Source organism: Sciurus carolinensis, chromosome 1 (assembly GCF_902686445.1).
Source record: "Sciurus carolinensis chromosome 1, mSciCar1.2, whole genome shotgun sequence".
Taxonomy (NCBI): domain Eukaryota; kingdom Metazoa; phylum Chordata; class Mammalia; order Rodentia; family Sciuridae; genus Sciurus; species Sciurus carolinensis.
Window position 1 is genome coordinate 94,737,492 of NC_062213.1, and position 22,242 is coordinate 94,759,733.

Genomic DNA, 22,242 nt, shown 5'->3' on the forward strand with positions numbered 1-22,242 from the left:
AAGGCAAACACTCTATTACTGAGCTATCTCCGGCTCAAATTAACACTTTTTTTTCCTTTGGCATCAGGAAGCAGGGCTTTATTCTACAACATGGAGGAAATATACTTTGCCCACCTGCCCCAGACAGAAATTGTTACAACTCAAGTACTGGCCAGCAATGCCCCTTGTGGACCGCATGCAGGGTTCTAAAGACAAACCAGAGCCTGAAAATTTTGAGCTTTCTTCCCATAAACACAGCTATATTGTTATACACAGAATTCACTTTTATACTGGTATCAAAAATTATACTAAAAATTATCACTAAACTAACTTTATTATGTTTTTTCCCTCTTAAATTTCTTTGCTAAATATCTTCACTGTCCTGATGACTTCTGCTTCTTATTTTCTTGGTACATACTGTGTCCTTATCCTTCTTTAAGATTTCTGCACATCTCTTGGCACCTTAAATGACTCTCTGCTCAGATTCACTCTCCAGTCTAGGCTTCATGCCTGGCTCTCTGGACCTTGGATATCTGAAGTGTTAATTTGAGGGCTAGGGTTTTTGCTCCATGGTAAAGTGCTTACCGCTTACCTAGCACTGGGTTCGATTCTCAGCACCACCTAAGTAAATAAAGGCATGTGTCTATCTACAACTAAAAATATTTAAAAATACAAACACAGTGCCTTTATTTATTTATGTGGTGCTGAGAATCGAACCCAGTGCCTTACACATGCTAGGCAAAAGTGCTCTACAACAGAGCCACAACCCCAGCCCTCAAATAAACACTTTTTAACACCATGTTACATTATAATATATTTGTGCTATCCACAGGATTATTACAGGATTTATAGAAAGTTTTCTATCAGAGGAAACTGCACGTTCCATTTTAATGTTTAAAGGCCCATGAAAAGAGGCATATCAGATTCACTACTATTCTTTCTATTTTGTATAAATTTAAAACAAGATTAAAACAAACAAGATTAAAACAAACCCAGCATAGTGACACATGTCTGTAACCCCAGTGAATCAGGAGGCTGAGGCAGGAGGATCAAAAGTTTGAGTCCAACCAGGGCAATTATAGTGAGCAGAGCACTTGCCTAGCATGCATGAAGCCTTGGGTTCAATCCCAAAATAAAAAATAAAATAAAAATAAAAAGAAATAAATGAAAAGGGCTAGGAATGTAGACCAATGATAGAGTGCCCCTGGGTTCAATCCCTAGTTCAAACACACACACATACACAAGGTTGATTTTATGGCAAGTCTCTTTCTTTCTGTTCTACTAGAGTAACAGTGTGATTGTAACCACACTTGGAGAACACCAGAAGTATAAATTTGAGACCCTATGTAACAAGTCCTAAGCCAAATGATACTCCTGTCATGTGAGGAGTCCTCTGAGAACTCTCACATCAAATAACTGGAAGAGAAGAGCAGGGGAAGGTCACTTACCCATTTGAGGCAGAGGCTACACTGTCTATGGGGACTAGAGGGCAGAATTCCTGTCCATACAGGATCCTATAGGGGGAAAACCCTCTAGGTTCCCCTTTTTTGGTTCAGGACTTGCCCTGAGGGCTGACCACAGGTTGTTTCAAGGGTTTTAAAGGGGTGGAGCCCCCTGGGGGAGGGGGTCATTACATAGCCCTAAAAATTCCTTGAAACAGCCAGAGGCCCTCAACATCCTGCATTATAGGCAAGCTCCCTACCACTGAGCTACATCCCCAGTCCAAGAGTTTTGTTTTTTGTCTTACTAGGGATTGAATCTGGGGCTTCATGCATGCTAGATAAGCACTCTGTCACTGAGCTACATCTCCTGCCCATTTATGATTCAGCCAGTTTCAGGTTCCCAGACAGCCCGTGGGACAGTGGTAAAGAGTTATTTCTTGAAATCAGACAGCACTGAGACAGCACACTGGGTTACACTTTGAGCTCTTTGCTGAAACTCAGCTTTTACCTTTCATCTGCTCCAAATTGCTGAATTCTCAGGAGACAGATGTTTCTCTAGATTGCTCAAGCTGTTCCTGGGTTCTTCTTCCCCTAGGCTGTCATCTTTTCCTACCTCTGTCTGCTCTAGGTTACCTTATCTAGAAACCCTGATTCACCAGCTCCTTCTCCAAATCTCTCATCTACCATTTTCCCTTAGAGCCTGTCTATAATTTTGTAAGTATGTGTTTTTGTTGATTATATGTGTCTTTGTCCTGTTGCTGCTATGAAACTATGGGTGTCCTGAGGGCAGAGATGGACTCAACATAACCCGACCACCTGGAACCTCCCCAAGTACCCAGTAATCACCTTGGCACCTGTGGTCACCAAGTCCTATTGTCTGACATGGTACACAGGCACACATGAGGTGAGACCACTGACCTGAAGGACCAACCTGTCACCCCAACACAAATACAAATACCTTTCCCAGCCTCATCTCCTGCCACTCACCCACCTCCAACCTCATTCCTTGTCCCAGAGACAGCCACAAAAGATTACTTACCACAGACTTTCATTCAGACTATTCAGACTGTTTCCTTGGCCTCCCATGCTCCCTCTTCACTTAAATAATGGTTACTCATCTTTCTATAATCAACTCAGGTTTCTGAACCCCTTTAAAGCCTACCCCCCCAACAATCAAACCTCCCTTTTCTGTGATCTATTTAATTTTGTGTATTCCTCCATCCTCCTCAGGGGCTCTTGAATTTGGAATTTGTCTCCCTGTCTAACCAAAGCTATAGTAGAAAATGTCCAGTGATTCAGGAGGCTGAGGCAAGAGGATTGCAAGTTTGAGGCCAGCCTCAGCAATTTAGCAAGCCCTTAAGAAACTTAGTGAGACCCTGTCTCAAAATAAAAAATAAAAAGGGCTGGGGGTGCAGTTCAGCAGTAAAGCACCTTTGGGTTTAATCCCCAGTCCCCCACCCCCGCCCTAAAAAAGAGCAGAAAATGCCAACAATCACTAGCTTAGCCAGCTGCAGAAGTAACTGAATTCAGATGGTTTGTGAATGATGGTAGGAGGGGAACCAGGGCAGGAGCTGAGGTGCTTCCTTAGCCCTGAGATGTAAACAATGACAACTATACATAGCAACAAGAGTAGCTAACACCCAGTCTCCCAAATGTCACACATTGTTTTAGGCACCTTACCTATATCATCTTTTTTTTTTTTTTTTTTTTTTTTTTTTGTACTGAATTGAACCTAGGGGTGCTTTACCACTAAGCTACACCCCAAGTCCTTTTTATTTATTTTGAGACAGGGTCTTGCTAAGTTACTGAGGCTGACCTCAAACTTGCGTTTCTCCTGCTTCAGCCTCCTGAGTTGCTGGGATTATAGGCGAGAATTGCCACACCCAGCCATCTTGTTTAATCTTTTTTTTTTTTTCTTTATAGTTACCACAGGTTTATTCCTACAGCATTTCTAGGATTTGAAGTATTTCATACCACTGTATTATTTTTTTTTTCCTTTTTCCCCAACCACATGTAACACTGTGCTATGATGGAGTTTAGGGTCTCACTGTCCCTTATTTTTATAATACAAACACTAAGATGCTGTGGTCAGGGATCTTCTTGCTAACTTCCTCCCATGTCTTCGGGGTACAGTTGGCCTTGGACTCACAGGTGGAGGGGCAGGGTCTCTGGGGTGGACAGAGAGTTTTCTCTGAAGTGTTCCCACCTGCTTGGGGTACTGCCTGCCCCACCCTACCTTTAGGGGCAGACTGTCTGGAAGGCCACAACTTCTGGAGACAGTGGGAGACTGTTTTTCTGCAGGTGAGTGGTATATTGCTTCATTCGCAGTCACTGCAGGGCCTCCAAGTTCTCCCAGAGAAGTCCCTGGAAATTCCACCGAATAACTCAGTGGGAGATGCTGGGTGTGGGTCTAAGGTAAATCTAAGTTTCATAAAAAGAAAAAGGAAATACTGTTTACATTTAACATGTGGGTAAGACCAGATCTATATGTATGTAGATGCATACATAAATACACACACACAGACACCTACACATTCATACATGTCTATGTGTATACATACACATATATATACAAACAGACACATATATATATACGTACGTAGAGAGGATGTAGAGAATCATTTTCCAGTGACGATATGTAGAAGTCGCTTGGCATCCTGCCTCACTGTTGGGTTGTTTAATCTTGAGACCAACAAGAGAGGATCGATTATTGGTTCTACAATATAGTTGTGAAAAGTGAAGTCCAGAAAGGTTAAAGTTACTTGCCCAAGGTTACACAGCTAAATAAAGGAAGGAACCAAGACCCAACGCCAGGACCACAGGGCTATAAAAGTCCAATTTTTCACCCCAAGCTGCCCTGTCTCTCATGCTCTGTGGTCATCACATGCTCTTCATCCTGCCATGTCAGAAGAAGGGTGATGACCTGCAACAGGTTTGAAGAGAATTTTCTGGCTTTTGCCCAGTGCTTTCTATGGCCAAAGACCCTGTGTATGGCAGACTGGAGCCTCTGGAGTTGTTATATTTCCAGGGACAAGGGAAGCTGGGTCAGTTTCTTTTGGGAACATCAAATGCTAACCTGTCCTTCTTCCTTGCAATTATAGAAACCCTGCTGAATTTCCCACACTGTGCTTGGTCCTGGAGACAGGACAGTCCTGGGTAGGGAAACAAAACTCTTGCAGCTCAACGTGGTTATTGCCATCTACAGAAGAGTCTCGGTGTGAGCACAGAGGAGGGAGTGGTAACCAATCCCCCAAGATAGAATCAAGGCCCAAGAAGGCTGCTTAATAGACAGGATGCTTGAACTGATCATCATGGAAATATGCACACATTTTCTTATAGCATATGCAGAGTTCCACTTTGTGTGTCTCTCTGTGTGTGGTGCTGGAGATTGAACCCAGGGCCTCACATTTCGTGGGCAAGTTGTCTACCACTGAGTTATATCCCCAGTCCTGTGTGTATGTGTGTTGTCATCTGGGCAATATGTGAGTCAGCTTTTTGTTACTGTGACAAGATACCTGAGAAAGATAATTTAGAGAAGGAAAAATTTAGCCAGGTATCAAGATACATGCCTGTAATTCTATTACCTCAGGAGGCGAAAGTAGGAGGATTGAAAGTCAAGGTCAACCTAAGCAAATCAGTGAAACCCTGACTCAAAATTAAAAAAAAAAAAAAAGAAAAGAAAAAGGAGGAAATATCTATTTTGAGTCACAGTTTCAGAGGTTTCAGTCCTTGGTTGGTTGGCTTCATTGCTTTGGGCTTGAGATGACACAGAACATCATGACAGAAATGCATAGTAGAGGAAAGCTCCTCACCTCATCACAGCCAGGAAGCAGAGGGAGGGAAAGAAAAGGAGACAGGGACAAGATATAGTCCCCAAGGACACACGAGCAAGGACCCCTTCAATTAGGTCCCACCTCCCAGTAGTCCATTCAGCTGTGAATCTATCAATGCATTAAACCATTGATGAGGTCAGTGTCTTCAGGATCCAATCATTTCCCGAAGGCCCCACCTCTGAACATTGCTGCATTGGGGACCAGGCTTTCAACATATGATCCTTTGGGGGATGTTTCGGATCCAAACTACAATAGACAGGAACATGATATTTATATATACATATTTTTTGGGGTGGCGGTACCAGGGATTGAACTCGAGGGCACTCAACTACTGAGCCACATCCCCAGCCCTTTCTTGTACTTTATTTAGAGATAAGGGTCTCACTGAGTTGCTTAGCGCCTAGCTTTAGCTGAGGCTGACTTTGAATTCGGGATCCTCCTGTCTCAGCCTCCTGAGCCACTGGGATTATAGGTGTGTGCCACTGCCCCTGGCTTAATATATTTTTTAATGCACCAGGTATTTAGTATAAGGTACAATCTATTTTTCCTCACTCAAGATGCCACCTCTATTCTGCTAAGTTTGTATATATGCTTATCAATTTCTTCCCTTTTTATTCTGTTTCATTGACCCAGAGAAGGAGATAGTATCTTGTAGTGGAAAGGTAAACAGGTTTTTGGAGCCAGATTGTATGGGCTGTACCTCAGTTTCCTAATTTGTTAAATACAAATAATAATAGTACCTATTTCATATGGTTGCTGTGAAGACTGAATGAGATACTGTACTTACAGTACTCACCACAGTGTTTGGCACCTAGTAATGAATGTCTGCTGTTATCACGATCCCTATCTGCCCATCCCTGTACCAGTAACACAGCAGAGTGCTTTTGCCCAGAATATAGCTCTGAATTGGATGACTCAACTCTGCTTCTTACTATCTATATGACCTTGGGAAAGTTATTTACCTTTTATCCTTTCCATGTCTCAGTTTCCTCACTTATACATAGGGTTATAAAAATACCTACTGCAGCATGTTGTGAAAATTAAACATGACAATGTTGCATAGGCATGACACATAGTAACTGCTCAGAATGTTTATTTTTCTACTTCTGATTATTATTATAACTGTTTAAATTATTATCTTTTTAATTTTTTTTAAGTTGTATATGAACCCAATACCTTTATTTATTTTTATGTGGTGCTGAGGATCGAGCCCAGTGCTTCGCACATGCTAGGCAAGTGTTTTACCATTGAGTTATATCACCTGTTCTTTTTATTTTATTTTATTTTGGTACCAAGGATTGAACCCAGGGGCACTTAACCACTGAGTCACATCCCCAGCCTTTTTATTTTTTATTTTGAGACAGGGTCTTGCTAAATTGCTGAGTCTAGCTTTGAACTTGTGATCCTCCTGCCTCAGCCCTGTATGGTACAGGCATGCACTACCATACCCTGCCTTTTTAATTTTATTTTGAGATAGGTTCTCACTAAATTGCCCATGCTGGCCTGGAGTATCTAATCCTTCTGCTTCAGTCTCCCTTGTAGCTGGGATTACAAGTATGTGTCTTTGTACCCTGCCTCCTTGTCATCTTTATTGGACAGGTTTTTATCAATTTTTATTTTCTTTTATAACTCTTTGTTTTCCCTGAAGTCGATAATTGCCTAATCTTCTTTTACTTGGATATTCTACATATCAGTTATAAATTCATCCTCCAAACTGAGAGTACACACCTTTTTTCAATACCTTAAACAATCAAATATATCAGATAATTCCTCTGTCCTCAAAGTCCTTATTTTTTTTTCTTTAGGACAACTCCTGGATTTCATCTTCCTCTGGCTTCAAGCTATATTGGCAACTCCTGTGCGGTTTTTTTTTTTTTTTTTAAACTATAACCACCTCCCTCTTTTTTTTTTTTTTATTGTAAACAAATGGGATACATGTTGTTTCTCTGTTTGTACATGGAGTAAAGGCGTACCATTTGTGTAATCATAAATTTACATAGGGTAATGTTGTTTGATTCATTGTTATTTTTTTCCCTTCCCCCACCCCTCCCACCCCTCTTTTCCGTCTATACAGTACTTCCTTCCTCCATTCTTGCCCCCCTCCCTAACCCTAACTCTAACCCTAACACTAACTCCTCCCACCCCCCATTATGTGTCATCATCCACTTATCAGCGAGATCATTCGTCCATCCACCTCCCTCTTAACACGTACCTCAAGACATCATGGCTAGTTGTTAATTCATCTGCTTTCCTGATCTCCTTTCTCTCTCCACTCCAGGAGAGAGGTCAAGTCTTGGCACTGTGTATGTGTGTGTGTTGCGATACTGGGAATTGAACCCAGAGCCTGTGTGTGGTAGGCAAGAACTCTACCATCTCCTGATGCTGTGGCACACGCTTGTACAATCCCAGCGACTGGGGAGCCTGAGGCAGGAGGATCACAAGCTCAAAGCCAGCCCTAAGCCAGCAACTTAGGGGCCCTAAGCAACTTAGACCTTGTCTCAAAATAAAAAATAAAAAGAGCTGGGGATGTGGCTCAGTGGTTAAGCGCTCCTGGATTCAATCCCCGGTAACAAACAAAATAACTACAAAACCCCTACCATGATAGAGTACCATCTCCACCTTCTTTGCATCTTTTTATCTCCAGTCCATCATGGCGCTCAAAAAATGCTTTCATGAATGAATGAATGCGCTAGGGATCATATTATATTCCCACCTTGTTGGAATGTTTAGGGGTGTGCTCAGGCTTTCTACAAGCCCCATGCCAGCTTGGAACCAAAACCCGAAGTAGGGAAGCAGCGCCAAGGACCCAGCCTATGGTTAGCGAAGCGGAACCAGCTGGAAAATACTGTTTGGCTCAGAGTGCTGCCTGGAACCCGCCAAGCAATGCCCTGAGAACTACAGCTCCCAGAAGGCTGCGCGGTGACCGGGCGTGAGCTGTAGAGGACTACCGGAAGCTGATGGCGTCCAGGGCTGCACGGACAGCTGGACACAGTCGAGAGGTAAGATTATACTTAGAAGGTTAGTGGAGAAGGGGAAGATGCTGGGAGCAACGGGGGAATGTGTCTCGATTGTAGGGCTTCTAGCGAATTGGAAGAGACCTCCCAATTTTGCTTTCTCTTTCCGCAGTGACCATGACGAAATTAGCTCAGTGGCTTTGGGCACTGGTGCTTTTGGGCTCTGCTTGGGCCGCCCTGACCATGGGAGCGCTGGGCCTGGAGCTGCCCTCGCCCTGCCGGGAAGTCCTGTGGCCATTGCCCGCCTACTTGCTGGTGTCCGCAGGCTGCTATGCCCTGGGCACTGTGGGCTATCGCGTGGCCACATTTCACGACTGCGAGGACGCCGCCCGTGAACTGCAGAGCCAGATTCAGGAGGCCCGAGCTGATTTAACCCGCAGGGGGCTACGCTTCTGACACTCTAATCCCATTCCCACCCGGACAGCACTACCTCTCATTCCCCATTAAAGAGCAAGTCTATTTTTTACTCTTGTTAAAAGTTTGAGTATGTAGAATGGGAATTGCGGATGCTGTATACCAATGGTCGTGAGAAGATGCCTTTCCTGAGGCCATCTCAGCCTTTATCTTTGCATCTTGCTGGTGTTCCCCATTTTTGCTCAAAAAGAGGCAAAACCAGGATCTGGGGTTGTAGCTCAGTGGTAGAGCGCTTGCCTAGCACTTGTGAGGCACTGGGTTCCATCCTTAGGATCACATAAAAATAAATAAAAGGTATTGTGTCCACCTACAACTAAAAAATAGAAAAGAAAAGAAAAAGAGGCAAAACCCTTCTCAAGATTTCCCGGGATGGAAATGGTATTTTTCTAGTCCCTTTAACAGTCAGGAAACATGTCTTAAGCTTAACTTCCAAGCTTTGTTCTTTTTAAGGCCTTCCTGGGTCTTTCCATCCTCTTGGTTCTTTCAGATACTTTTTCTGAGTCAGCCTCACCAGCCTGAGAATAACTGGGTCTATCCTTTGCCAAACTAGGCAGGTTTAGAATCATGAATAAAGAATGAGCCATGATGGGCATGGGTGGGGAACAGTTTATTTTAAGGCACATTCTAAAGATATCACCCCAACCTTCATAATTACAAAAGATAATATCTCTCTCTCTCAAAAAAAAAAGTGATTTCATCTCCTAGGTCCCACCTGAGCTAAGTAAAGCTCTTTCTTTGATCCCTCTAATCCCAAAGTCCTCTCTTTCCCACAACGTACTGCACCCATGAACTGGTTACCAGGACCAGTCAAAACAAGGAGCTTGCTTTGGTATCAAGTTGGCATTAAAGTGCCCAATGGTCAGGTGAACTGCCTCAGGTTTGCAGGAGCCGATAGTTTCTGTCTTGCTTCTGGGGGTACTTCCAGAAAAGCCAGAGGCGGATAAAGCTTGTAAGGATTCCTGGAAGGTTGGGCACCTGAAATCAAAGGGCTGTTATGAGGCCAGGAGCCAGTTTTCCACTTTTCTAACTTGTCACCCCTTCAGTATTTTGCTTACCATGATGTAGGGATCTTTGAGGCGAAACCCATAGAGGGACCAGGAGGAAGAGGTAAGGAGGGTGGCAATGGTGAGTGAGAAGGAGAGACACTGGGTTGATTTAGTCTGAATAACCTTGGCCTGTGGGAAAAGAATGAAAGACACTCCTGGTCTAGGTACACAGTAAAGATCCCATTTTGCCCAAGAACTTCCTCAGGAAGGTCAAACACTGTTCCTGATGTCACCAGTCCTCTCCTGCCTTCCCCACACCCCCTCTACTGCCTTGACTCTTTCCAGGGTTGGGTCTTCCTTTCCTCTGGAGTATAAACCACAGTCTCTGGCTATGGGAGCCTGGTCCTTCTTACCTACCCTACCTCCTGGACACCCCCACTCACCAAATCAGCCAGTGGTGAGAGGTACATGCTGATGGTGAAGACACTGCAGAAGAGGCCCAGCTGCTGCAGCTGAGCCTCAAGGTCAGGCACCAGGAGCCAAAAGTAGCCATAACCTATGAGAAGTACCCCCAGCAGGGTTGCAGTCTGTAGGAGCACAGCACGCTGCAGGGGAAAGAGAGCACTCTGACTTTCCTGCTGGAATGAGTTCATCCTGACCTCTACCATACTCCAATGGGGAAAGTAATCTTTGCTGCAGCCTCTAGTATTACACTTGTCACAGCCTGTCTCCCATCAGTGACTTGATGGAGAAGACTTATCCACACAACTCTCCTAGGGTAGGAAAGTTATCTTCTGTGAACTTGGCATACACAGTAGGAGCTTAATGAATGCTTGTGTGATTGAGTGGTTAAGACCAGCTCATCATCTCATTCTTAGCCACTGGTCCTGGCCCTGAAGGAGCTCTCAAGAGACAAAAGCCCTTTCTCAGCCTGTTGGGTGGAAGCTCAGGGCAGCACTACCAGCCCTGCCAGAATGGGGGGCAATGTACGAGTCCAGAAGGGTTGGCTTCATGGGAAGAACTGCAAGGTTGGAAGGAGGGCCTTCTAGGAAAAGGTGGCAGTGCCAACCCGTTAGTTTTCTAGGAAGTAGTGTTTGCACTGCCAGCAAGGCAGGGCGTGCAGCAGGGAGGTGGGCCCAAGGGAGGGCTTCTACCTTCTGAGGGCTGTAGTGAAGATACACCAAGATATACAGAGTCTGAAGCACAGCACCTACGGCGTTGACCACGATGAGGGTCCCGTCTCCCTTCAAGACCCCGTAACTCAGCCAGCTCAGGTTGCTGCAGGGTGGAGGGGAGGGATATGGCCCGCGGGGTTGAGTGTGGCAGGGTGTCGTCCCCTAAGGCCTCTTCCGCGTTCTGTGGCCCTTCCCCCGCCAGGCTCAAGACAGCCTTTCCCAACGCAGCCGTCACCCCTCTCACTTGATATCCGTGGTGAGAAAGGGCAGGAACTGGACGCTGTCCACGCTCCGGGTCATCTGCATATGCCTGAGGTCCGAGCTGTAAGGGGGTCCCGAAGGGAGGGATGAAGGGTGGGTGGGAGATCCCCAATACTCATTACCCTCCCGGAGGACCGCAAGCCCGCCCCCCAGCTCCGCAGCCTTCTCCCTCAGGCTTGCGAACAGCCTCGCCCTTGCACCCCAGTCCCCTCAACCGGATTCCACTTTGACCCCGAGTTCCCGACGCAGCCCCGAGTTACGGCCACGTCTCTTCCCACTCTCTCCTTTCCTGACTTCCTGGTCCTGCCCCAGTCCGGCCCGGCCGCGCTCTCACAGGCCGGTGGAGAACATGCCGAGGGTGAAGAGCACGCAAGCTCCAGAGAGGAGCGAGTCGGCCACGCCGCCCGGCCCCATGCCGCTGGAGTTGGATCCCGCGCCCGACGCTGAGCACCAGCAAGCTCAACGGGTAGCTGGCTACGCCGGAGCCCCGCCCCGCGCGCTCCGGGTCCCGCCCCCGCGCGCGGGCCGGCCCTCCGGAAACTGGCCGTGACCGTCCCGCCTCTGGTACGCCGCACCGGAACTCGCGCCCCGCCCCACGCAACGCTAGTGTAGGCTGTGCCGTCGGCCTGAGTCTCCTGGAGTTCGGAACTTTCTTTCCAGATTTCAATGGATCCCCTTTCCAGGGCTTCGCGAATTTTCCCCTATGCCTCTGCTCCTCACTCTGCTTACCGGTCGGATCACCTAGACCCCACAGGCTCAACTCTTGAGTTCCCACAGGTGTGGTAGAACTCAAAAGCTAGACCCAGCCGGGCTTCAACATGCCTCTCATCCAGAGCTCCAGTCGGAACCTCAGGTTGTCCAGAGTTTAGGAGGTTTTCCCTGGAGTGTACTGAAGCCCCTTTTTAACCTCCCCGTAGCTAACAGGGATTGCCAGGGATTACCATCTTTTTTCGTCAGTTGTCCTCCTCCCTCTTCAGCCACAAGGTCTGTTTTGCCCCACGGATGCCCCTGTCACTGACCACCTGGTCCAGCCTGCTTGCTGCTGAGAACTTTCCTTCCTAGCCTTCCACACTTGTCTGATGGTGGAGCTTTGGGGTGGGGCGCATGCCTCAGCTGGCATTGGCTTCCCTGACTCATCCAGACAGCATGAGTACCAGTACCTGAACGGTATGCCAAAGCCCAGCGCTGAGGGGGTGGGAGTGGGGTAGAGGTTGGACAGGAAGAACTTCCAGAGTGGGGTGTGGAGTAGAATCCGAGAGACTGCTGTGGGGAGCACTCTGGTCACTGCACCCCTTTGGCCTGGTGCGGGGTATGTGTACCTTTGAGAGAATTTCAAATCCTATTGCTTCTGATGTATGTAGAACAGAGGCTAGTACTGCAGGGACTCTATGGTTGTAAGTCAACGTGGAGGGACAGAAAAGCACGTCCAAAAAAACCAACACGATGCTTTATTTTGAGACAAAGAACACTGTATAAAAAAAAACTCCAGTTGTAGAAATCAGCAGATACACACAAGTTTATATACAGATATTATACATGTGGGCCCTGCCCTTTAAGCTACACTAAGAACAGGTTGGCACAGCCTCCCTGCTGGCACAGCTCCAGGTAGTGGTGACCCAATCCTGGGGGGAGGATGCAGTGCCTGGCTACAAACCTCACTGTGGCAGCCCCACAGACAGAAGTCTTGCTGGGAGATGCTGGGTCAGCCCAAGCATGCTGCCTCTCCTGTACCTGGCTCCCATGCAGGAAACTGTCTCTTGTTTTTCCTTCAGTCATTTCATCTGGGCATTCTGGCTCTCTCTGGGAGGGGCATCTTTGCCAGACTCACTGTCCATCTACATGGCCTCAGGCCCTTTCTAGCTCTGTTCCTGTTGGACCCTCATAAGGGGCCATATTGGGAAAGTTTGTTTCTTTGGCATAAAGGCAGGAACAGCAGGGAAAGTACTGTCCCCACTTCTTTCTCCATCTCTCTGAAGTAGGGGAATGGCACTGTCAGGCTGGTTGACTTCCTTTGGGTTGAAACCCTTAATACTGACCCGTTTTGAGGCTGCTGGGTAGCAGCCTGTGCTTGTGTGGGAGTGGTTCCCAGGGCTGAAGCTTTGAGACAGGCCCCAGGACGCATGAGGTGTGCCTGTCCCTGGCTCCTTGGCCCAGTTCCAATCCTTAAGCCAGGTGTGGCATACATCTTCACTGGGTTTGCAGAAGAAGAAGTGGCAAGAGCAGTACAGTCCAAGCAAGAGGGAAGAGGCGTGGGGCAGCACTATAACCGATGCTATGTAGAACCTGTACCGCTGGGTCATCTGCAAGGTGATATGGAAAATGACTTCAAGATAAGTGGCTCCTATATGCACTGGTCCTCAGCCCAACAGGGTCTCTCCAGCCCCTGACTGGCAAAGAAGCCACATCCTATGCCCCAGACCCAACTGGCTCCAGTTACCTACCTGCTGGAAGTCTCTTCTCCTGTGGATTGGCATGAGCCTGAGGACTGTGAGCTAGAAGACAAGAGTGGAAATAGATCAGGATACTAGGCAAGCAGAGGGGTGTGAGTACAGGGTGGCCTGGGCAGTGGGACCTCTCTACCATCCCAGATCACTAGACCCAGCACAGCATAGAGATGGAGGGGAAAGGCCCATGGGGTCAGGCACTCACTGATTTTGCCGTTGACTGCCACCTTCAACTTCAGGCAGTGGTTTTCTAGGGGGTTGATGGGTACAGCTGTAAGATAAACCCATAGGGAATTAAGGAAAGAATCTTTGTTTGAAGAAGATGTGAGCCCAGAGTGTCTGGTTCTGGTTTCTCAGCTCCCTGCTCACTTTAATTCCTCTTTGTCCTCTAATCTTGATTTTACCCCCCCTTACTTTTTGCCCACTTCCTGCCCAGTGGTCAGTCCAATCTCCCAGCTTGAGTAGTGGTGGTGAGAAGGACCCAGATAAGGACATGGTCCCCTCCATAGGTTCCATCCATCACTCCTCACCAGCCCGAAGTTGGGTGAGGACTTCACAATACGCTTCCCTTTACCTGGACCATTTTCCACCACACCTGCCAAGGGCCCACCAACATGGATCTATTCTGCAAAGAATAGATCCAAGTTGTCCTTGTAACTGTTCCCAGGATTAACCAGTGGCTCTCTATTGCCTTCAGGATAAACTCTTTCTCACTGTTTAGATTCCCATAATCTGTCCTGTCCACTCTCCGAGCTCATCTTTCTCTACTTCCCTTGTGCCTCCTTCTCCAGGAATTCCCTGAAGAGATCATGCTTCTTTTGCACATGTGTCTTTGTGCGTAGCAAACTCTTCTGCTTCTCTTAAGCTTTGGAGTCATTTCCCTGTTCATCCTTTTCTGTTCCCCCTACCCTGGCAGTGCACAGGTCATTTCCCCAAGGTTCCTGTGCTCATGTTTCCCATATCACCTTGTTCTTATGATCTGTTGACTTATGTGTGTTTCTTCCCAGCTTCCTTGAGGACAGAGGTTCTGAGGTTCTGAAGCGTTTTATTTGTATCTGTGCACAGAGTGCCAAAAAAGACTGCCCAGTACACAGAAGCTCACTCCACATTCATGATATGAATGAAGGTAAATGGAATTCAGGCTTAGAAGGGGTCCCGTGTTACCTGACTCTCCACTAAGCATGTCCCCAAACATATGCTTTATGTCACCATGTCCCCAATATGTGTACCCACGTGCATGACCCCATGTACTCACAGAAGTAGTAGTAGCTGTGTCCCTCCTTGAATTCCTGGATTAAGGGTAAAGATGTGAAGGGCTGAATCTTTTCAGACAGCTTCTCTGGGCCATGTTTGGCATTGGGCTGGTTGCACCGCCAACGGATCCGGTCCTTGGGTTGGGGCTGACATATCCCATATTCCTGATGCTCCACTAGGTACAGTGTGTACCGCTCCATGGCAGCTTCTGCTACAGAGTCATCCTCATAATGAGGACAGATAATGTCCACATAGTCATTCAGCCGTACATGTATTGTGTAGTCCTCATCCTGGAACCTGAGCGTGTGCAGAGTGGGAGGAAGCAAATGGTCATTCAGAAGCCAGGCCCAGGGGCTGGGGAGATAGCTCAGCTGGTAGAGTGCTTGCCTTGTAAGCACAAGGTTCTGAGTTCGATCCCCAGCACCGCAAAAAAAAAAAAAAAAAAAAGAAGCCAGGCCCAAGACTTGAGCCTCAGACTGTTACATGACCCCTAACATTTCACTCCACTTGATATTTCCAAAATATCAACTCCCAATATTTACAGATCTTGATCTCTTATATTTCTCTCTACTATCTCCCCCAATACCATCATCTCCTATTAGTCTTCCACTTAGTATATTTCAGATACTAAAGCATTCTATAACCCCAAAGTATTTGCCCAAGGATGGGCTTCTAAATATTTCTGTAGCTCACTCATTATTATTCTCTCTACCCATAAACATATCCCCAAATTTATTCTACTGTTGCTTCTCCACTCACAGTACTGGGGGCTGAATCCAGGGATGGTTTACCACTGAACTAGGTCACCAGTTCTTTTTATTTTAAAATTTGAGACATGGTCTTGCTGAATTGCTGAGGCTGGCCTGGAACTAGAAATCCCTCTGCCTCAGCCTCCCCAGTTGCTGGGATTACATGTGTGCATCACCACATCCTGCTCCAGTTGCTCCTTTAAATGCTAGTAGACCTCAGTCTGAGACCCTACTGGACCATTCTGTAATCAGGATTCAAATAACCCGTTCTCTTTATCATTCTCATGCTAAGCCCCTAACGCTTCTCTCATTTTCCCCCCTGATTCACTGAGTCTTCCATCTGCCAATTTTGCTCCTTCCCCGAACCCCTACTCCAGACCCAGGCCCACAGATAATGCCCCTACTCCTCTAAGTTAAATCATTTTCACCAAGTCAATCCAATCTCCCTTTCTTGCTACTTAAATTTATGCCCTGGTCCTCTTCTCTGAAAGCAACCCAAATTCCCTGTCTCTTTACCTCCAAAAGCTGCACTCCTACCTCCCTGTGAAGAAATGCTGTTCTCAGACCAGAGGTTGCCTTCTCCTCTCCCCTCCTCCCCAGGTGGAGCCAGTTCCCTTCCCCCAAAGACCCGTAGGCTCCAGCCCGACTGCCTACTAGCCCCTCCCCCCCTGCTCCAGACACCTGGCTCCATCCTGGGTAGGGTCCTAGTAGGGGGAAAGCTCCCCCAACAAACTGGTCAGCTTTTCTGAATTCCCCCAAGCGCTGCCAGGCAGAGACAGCAGATCTGGCTGCCAACTGGCCTCAAACCCAAGCCCTGGGTAAGAGTGGCAGGAGGGCAGGGGAATAGTTAGGTCAAGAGGCTTCAGAGATGGACACCCATTGCCCAGTCTGCATGACCCCTAAGAGGCCTGGTTCTGCAGCTTGCCTTTGCTGGAACTAGGCTTACTAGGGCCCCTCCCCCACCCCAGGAAAAGAGAGAGAGGAGCTGAGGGAGGCTTTTAAAATTCCTCTCTGGAGAGATAAACATAGAAGCCATTTCGGAACAGGTATTTCAGCTCTGGGTCTGGCGTCTTTCCCCCATTCCCGTGACGGGCACTGACTCATTCCTCATCCACCTCTGCTACCCGCCCCAGCACTTATGAGAACCTGTGAAAATTTACCTTGGTGAGTGTGGATAGCACCCCTGTACCCCAGGGTAGCCTGATGCCAGCTTGCCTTGGGCACTGGTCTCCAGGTAAAGGGGGTCTGGCTGGTCTGAACAGGCAAGATACCTGCCCTTTTGGCCCTACTGGGACCAGGGCCCAGCTCACAGTAGCACCACCCTTCTCCCCATGCTGCTCCTGCCTGGGGCCTGGAGATCCTGGGGGCAGTGCCCACTGCCCTGAGTCACCATGCCAGCCTCACACCCGCCCAGCACATTGCCACCTCATCTCTGCCCCCAAGCTGGACCCAACTTGGTTGCCAATAGACTCCACTCTGGGCTGGCTCCTCTTTAGTCCTGGGTAAGGCTGTGTGTGTGTGTGAAGTCAGAGGGGTAGGGTAGAAACTGTGCTTGATGGGGCACCATTTCCTAAGGGTACCATCTCTACTTAGCCCTCATTTGACTCCTGCTGTCCATCTGGGAAAGGGGGCCATGTTGGCGTCAAGGAAGGCAGGCGGGGAGTGGGGCAAGGAAGAGGCTCCTTCCTGAAAGAGAGGAAACCTGGGAGCTTGGGAACGGAAAAGGCCAGAGTCCCCCCCTCCCTACTCATGGCTTCCTGTCCCCTCCTCCTCCTTTAGCCAACACCTGGCATGGGCATAAACAGGGACTTTGCTCTCTCTCACTACTAGGAAAAGATTGGGCCAAGGAGGCAAAGAACTAGCAACCAGGAGTGCGAGCAGGAGGGACTGGATGGGTTGTGGTGGCAGTTGCCCCCAACTCAATGCCACAGGACCAGAGGAAGCTGGCACAATATCTTTTCTTAAGGGGAGTGGGAGGCAGGCCAGCTAGGGCTTGGGGTGGCTAAGCTGAGTAGTGTTTTTCATGACCCCCAGCTGCCAGACCCTCTTCTCCCTGCTCTACCCTACCCTCCTCTCCTGTTTTCCCTCAAATGTTGTTCCCATAACTTCACACAACTCAAGGGCAAGAACAAAGGGTCAGACTGAGTGTCTTCCTCCCAGTACCATTTGCCTCACAGCCCTTAACCTGCCCAGGAGAAATTAACTCCTTCCTGGCCAAAGCCCTCCGTAACCCTTTTAAACTCTTCCAGTCCTTCTGACACTTTCCCATGATATTTCCCTTCCCTTTTCTTCAGTATGATTATCTGAACCCTCAAAAATGGATGACTCCCTCATGTGCCTCACTTATGCCACCCTAAAAGACCCCTGATGGGGGCTTTTCAGAGTCATCTTAAATGCAGAATGAATGCCTAATACCTGAAGCTGGGGCCTCTCCTGAGGGGTCCTTTCAGGGTTAGTTACATTGAGCCCTCTGCTCCCCTTTCATATCACATCAGGTGCCTGTCAGTGTGGGCAGATGCCTAAGTGACACACAAGGAGGGCACAGAGATTCCATGGTTCGGGCGCTTAGAATAAGATCCCAGGAGCGGGGGGGTAGTCTACACTCAAGACAGGAACAGTCAGCATGGGTCCCTCACTTCACAGTGACAGGGGTGCCAGTGGGCAGGAAGGGAAGGACAGATTTAGCACCATACAAGCAGACACGGCAGATTCCTTCCCCGGAGTGGGGTGCTCACAGTTATGAGGGGGAAGGGAAGGAGAAGAAAAGCTACAGAATCCCTCCCGCCCGTGATTGCCTCCCCTAGGCTCAGTTCAGGGGCTGGCCAGGACAGTTACCCTGGGGAGGGGCAGTGCCAGCCGGCGTCCAGGGTGCCAGCGGGAGACTCAGGGCTTACTTGGGATTTGAACTGTTCCAGAAGACGGTGTAGCGGTCAGCAGCGGCCAGACTGCAGCACAGACCCAAGACAGGGGCCCAGAGGAACTCCATAGCGCAGGGCCTGGCCAGGCCGGGCGGGAACGAGGGGCTCCTCGGGTTCTGGGTTCACGCTGGCTTTCTCCGCGGCGAACTGAGCACAGCACTCACAGCTCTGGCCCCTTCGCCTGGCGACTCCGCCTTTTGGGCCGGCGCCGCCCGACACCCCGCCCCGCCCCCGCCCCGCCCGGCGCGCTGCTGCCCCGAGGCTTGGGGGCTGGGGAGGTGGTGGAGGAAGGGGAGGGCAGGTTGGGGAAGAGGCCCCTGGTGGCGGAGGGAGTGGAGCGCGCTCTTCTGCCCTCAGAGAACACCTCAGAGCTGCGTGTTTGCTCACTTGGAGGTCTGCTTGAAGCTTTGTGGGCTTTGTGGGACTGGGCGCCGTCTCGTGCTGCAGAAAGGAACAAACTCTCACGTGCGGCTTTGCGAAGGCTAGGGTGCTGGACCAGGCTTTACAACGCTCGGCGCAGATCTTGCAGGGTGCGAGGTTGTGCATATGCCCACACCTTTCCAGTGTCTCACAAACCTAGTCTCTGGCGCCGGAGTTCCCACGTTCTCCTCCTGCACCCTTCCCCCCACCATTCCCGGACTATGCGCTTGGCTGCCCCTCCCCACACACACGGGGCTGTTTGTTTTTGTTGGGTTTGTCAATGTTGTCTTTGTTCAAGAGATTGTGTCATCGCCTGGATGCCGGGAATAAAGTGCAACGCTGTGTGCGGCTAGGGCTAAGGGATCCTCTGTCCATTAGTGCCGGTGCGCCTGAATGACACGCGGGACCCTGGACACGGGAGGGTGTCCGTTGTTGTTTTTAGATGAGCCAAAGGGCACCGTGTGTGTGACATTACACGTGTGTATCGTGCGAATGGGCTCGAATATGGACTGTGAAAATCTGGGCTTGAAGGGTGACTAACCAACACATATACTTCTGGCGTGTGTTAATACGTGTGATGGTGCGCAAGTGTGAAAGCATTTGTAACTAATATCACAGCCGCGTGTGTGGAAGAATGTGAAACTCTTTGACAAACGTATGCTAATGTTTGTGAACAGTGTGTGAACACCACGGGAAACGTGTTTGGGCGTGTAGTGGGGGTGGGGCGAGGTGGGGGCAGGGATGCGTTTGTGCAGCGTCCCGGGGTTGTGTGGCTGTGTTTGGCTCAATCTGAGCTGGTCTCCCAGTCGGTCGGGCCCCAAAATCCAGCTCGAGTACCCGGCTCTGGCTCCCTCCCCCGTGCCATGTAAACAAACCCACTGGAATTCGCCTCTCGAGGCTCTACTCCCAGGCGGGATCTCCAGCCGTCTGGAGAGGGGTTGGCAGGCGGGTGTCGCCTCCTGGGGTGGAGAGGGCGGGCAAGTGTTTTGAGTAGGTTCGAGTGTGTTCCTGTAGCTGGAAAGCCGAATGCTGTGTGGCTGCATGCTTGGTGGTTTATGTGTGGAGTTGTGTGTCTGTGTGCGCTACGGGGTTGGTCCTGTGTGTCTTCGTCCCTAACCTGTTCTTTTTTGCGGCTGCGCAGCAGGGGAAGCCGCTGACCCCCGGCCCCTGGCCGGTTCGGGCCCAGCTTCCTCGGTTCCCAGGCCGTTTCATCCTAGTCTTTTACGGCCAGGCCTGGCGACAGCCCCTGTAATTACGCGGGGCCCGGACGCCGCGGCAAGTCCGGCGCTGACCCCGCGGGGGAGGAGTCTGGAGGCTAGAAGGGCTCCTGCTGGGCTCCTCCCCGCGGCCACGGGCTGAAGCCGCAGGAGGCCCGACTCGCTGCACTTACGATAAATATTTACTGAGCGCCAACTAGGTGCGGAGGCCGGGTAATCCCGGGACTGGGTCAGGGTCAGTCTTTGCTTACCGCCACCCCCACGTACACCTGCCGCAGGCGACGTGCCCAAGCCCCACGTTGATCCGAGGCGCGGCCGGCCCCACCCGCCTGGGCCGAAGTCTATCCGCCAACAGGCCCCAGGGCGGCACCTCACGCGCTTTTTGCTCACTTGGGTGTCAGTCTCCCGCGTGTCCCGGGTGAGAGTTCCCCGTCCCACCCAACTCAAATGTTCCATGAAATCGAAGCTCTATGAGAGCAGGGATTTTGTTTTCTTCACTCTGTAATTGGTATCTCCTAGCACGGCACCCAGCATATATGGTAGATGGGAAATAAAGGTTTGTTGAGTGAGTGAGATCATTCACTATTCAGTAAAGGTGTTAAATTTTGCTCTGAAAAGAAACCAGTAGAGGGGTTAGAGAGGGCAGTGGACAGTGATACCTCTTTAGAGAGGGTGGCCCAGATTATTCCCTAGAGGATACGACTTTGGGTCGGATTCCCTCCTTTCTCTGACAGACCAATCGAGTACGTGTGGGGTCCCGCGCTCCTCTGCTTGGGTACGGCAGGTTCGGACTCGCTGGGCCCTGTCTGGCGGGGCCACGTCCGCTCCCGCCCTGCCTGCGTCTAGGTGGAGAGGAGGTGGTGGGGAAATCCAGGGCACAAGCATGTCGCAGGGCCCTCCTTCCCTGGTTTGGAGAGTTCCCAGCCTTCTCACTTTAGACTTTGATCTATCACTCTTCTATCCATGTATTTGTGTATCGGAGGTTGTTCATCAGAATAAATGGAACACTCAGAGACACCAGGCATTGTGATGGACATCGAAAGTGCATGGGTGAATCTAAGATAAAATTGCCACCTTAGCGGAGTCCGCGATCAGTTTTGGCGTATGCTTGTCTGAATTTGGGTAACAGGGAAATAAACAAGCCCTCCCACCCGCAAGACAAACTTGCTAAATGCTAAGCTCAGACCCCACCAAACACTTTCGCCCTGCCCTGATCCCTCTTGGAATCGCTGCGACGCCTGGTGGACAGAGAGGAGAGTTGCAGGCACCGAGACAACCGAAAAGTCTTCCAACGCTGGGTCCAACTCTGGGCTCCTTCGCACTCCAGCCCGTGGCCTGACTGGGAGGGTCTAGTCTTGATTTTTGCTTTGGGCTACTTCTCACTGCAAAGTTGAGTGCCTGCGTTAGCTCTTAGTACCGCCAACTCCGGGCAAACATCTGTGCCCAGTGGCTAGAGCTTTTGAGATGTCTGTCTGTGTTGTCTGTCTGGGAAATTCCCTCCGTGAATCCTTTCTGGGAATTCCTGAGGGGCAGGGTTAACCCTCTGAATGTCCTGGGGAAGGCCTTGTCCCCCCACCGGAGGGATGGGCCGCCCACGTGTGGGTGCGATGCCCGCCTGCAGGCAGCATTTCCAGTCTGGAACAGGCACAACTACTTGATTACTAGTCCTCTGCTCCGAACCCTGTGGTTTGGCGATGGGGAAGGCCAGAGCCACAGGGCCTTGGGGCGCGTCTTCCCTGGCTCAGTCCCAGAGGGCATCCATGGGTAATGGGGTGAGGCATCAGCAGGAGGGACGGGTGCTAGGCTGGAGCCACCTCTGTCCAATCCCTCAGGTCATTTTGAAAAATAAAATGCATGTTTCCCAGGCAGTCATGGTGGCGCAGGCCTATAATCTGTCTACTCCGGAGGCTGAGGCAGGAGGATCACTAGAGGCCAGCCTGGGCAACTAAGTGAGACCCTGTCTCAAAATTAAAACAAGCAAAACAAAACAAACAAAAAAACCTAAGGGGGATTTTTTTTTTAATTAAAAAAAAAAAGCACTGTAAAAAAAAATTAGGGGCTGAGGATGTAGCTCAGTGGTAGAGCACTCTGGGTTCAATCCCCAGTACCTAAATAAATAAATGCAAGTTTCTCACT

At 49.5% G+C, this 22,242-nt stretch overlaps 3 protein-coding genes across 8 annotated transcripts; 1 reads left to right on the forward strand and 2 right to left on the reverse strand.

Annotated features, from left to right (window-relative positions):
• The first annotated feature begins 8,191 nt into the window (after nucleotides 1–8,191).
• Nucleotides 8,192–8,976, forward strand: Dpm3 (dolichyl-phosphate mannosyltransferase subunit 3, regulatory). The gene is made up of 2 exons (XM_047521398.1): nucleotides 8,192–8,253; nucleotides 8,381–8,976. Exon 2 carries the CDS (start codon nucleotides 8,386–8,388, stop codon nucleotides 8,662–8,664), a length of 279 nt encoding a protein of 92 aa, XP_047377354.1. The 5' UTR covers nucleotides 8,192–8,253; nucleotides 8,381–8,385; the 3' UTR covers nucleotides 8,665–8,976.
• A 294-nt stretch (nucleotides 8,977–9,270) lies between these two features.
• Slc50a1 (solute carrier family 50 member 1) lies at nucleotides 9,271–11,611 on the reverse strand. Of its 6 annotated transcripts, none has more exons than XM_047565098.1 (6): nucleotides 11,439–11,610; nucleotides 11,088–11,165; nucleotides 10,823–10,946; nucleotides 10,112–10,273; nucleotides 9,738–9,857; nucleotides 9,271–9,657 (listed from the first exon to the last, which is right to left on the reverse strand). In XM_047565098.1, the coding sequence occupies exons 1-6, from the start codon at nucleotides 11,516–11,518 to the stop codon at nucleotides 9,556–9,558; spliced, it is 666 nt and encodes a 221-aa protein (XP_047421054.1). In that variant the 5' UTR covers nucleotides 11,519–11,610; the 3' UTR covers nucleotides 9,271–9,555. The 6 variants fall into 6 exon arrangements, with proteins under 6 accessions (XP_047421054.1, XP_047421071.1, XP_047421059.1 ...); XM_047565115.1 differs by having other exon boundaries at nucleotides 11,458–11,564; XM_047565103.1 differs by having other exon boundaries at nucleotides 11,394–11,494.
• A 918-nt stretch (nucleotides 11,612–12,529) lies between these two features.
• Efna1 (ephrin A1) lies at nucleotides 12,530–18,642 on the reverse strand. Its single transcript, XM_047560809.1, has 5 exons — nucleotides 18,446–18,642; nucleotides 14,804–15,099; nucleotides 13,754–13,819; nucleotides 13,546–13,596; nucleotides 12,530–13,404 (listed from the first exon to the last, which is right to left on the reverse strand). Exons 1-5 carry the CDS (start codon nucleotides 18,535–18,537, stop codon nucleotides 13,292–13,294), a joined length of 618 nt encoding a protein of 205 aa, XP_047416765.1. The 5' UTR covers nucleotides 18,538–18,642; the 3' UTR covers nucleotides 12,530–13,291.
• Nucleotides 18,643–22,242: the final 3,600 nt, after the last annotated feature.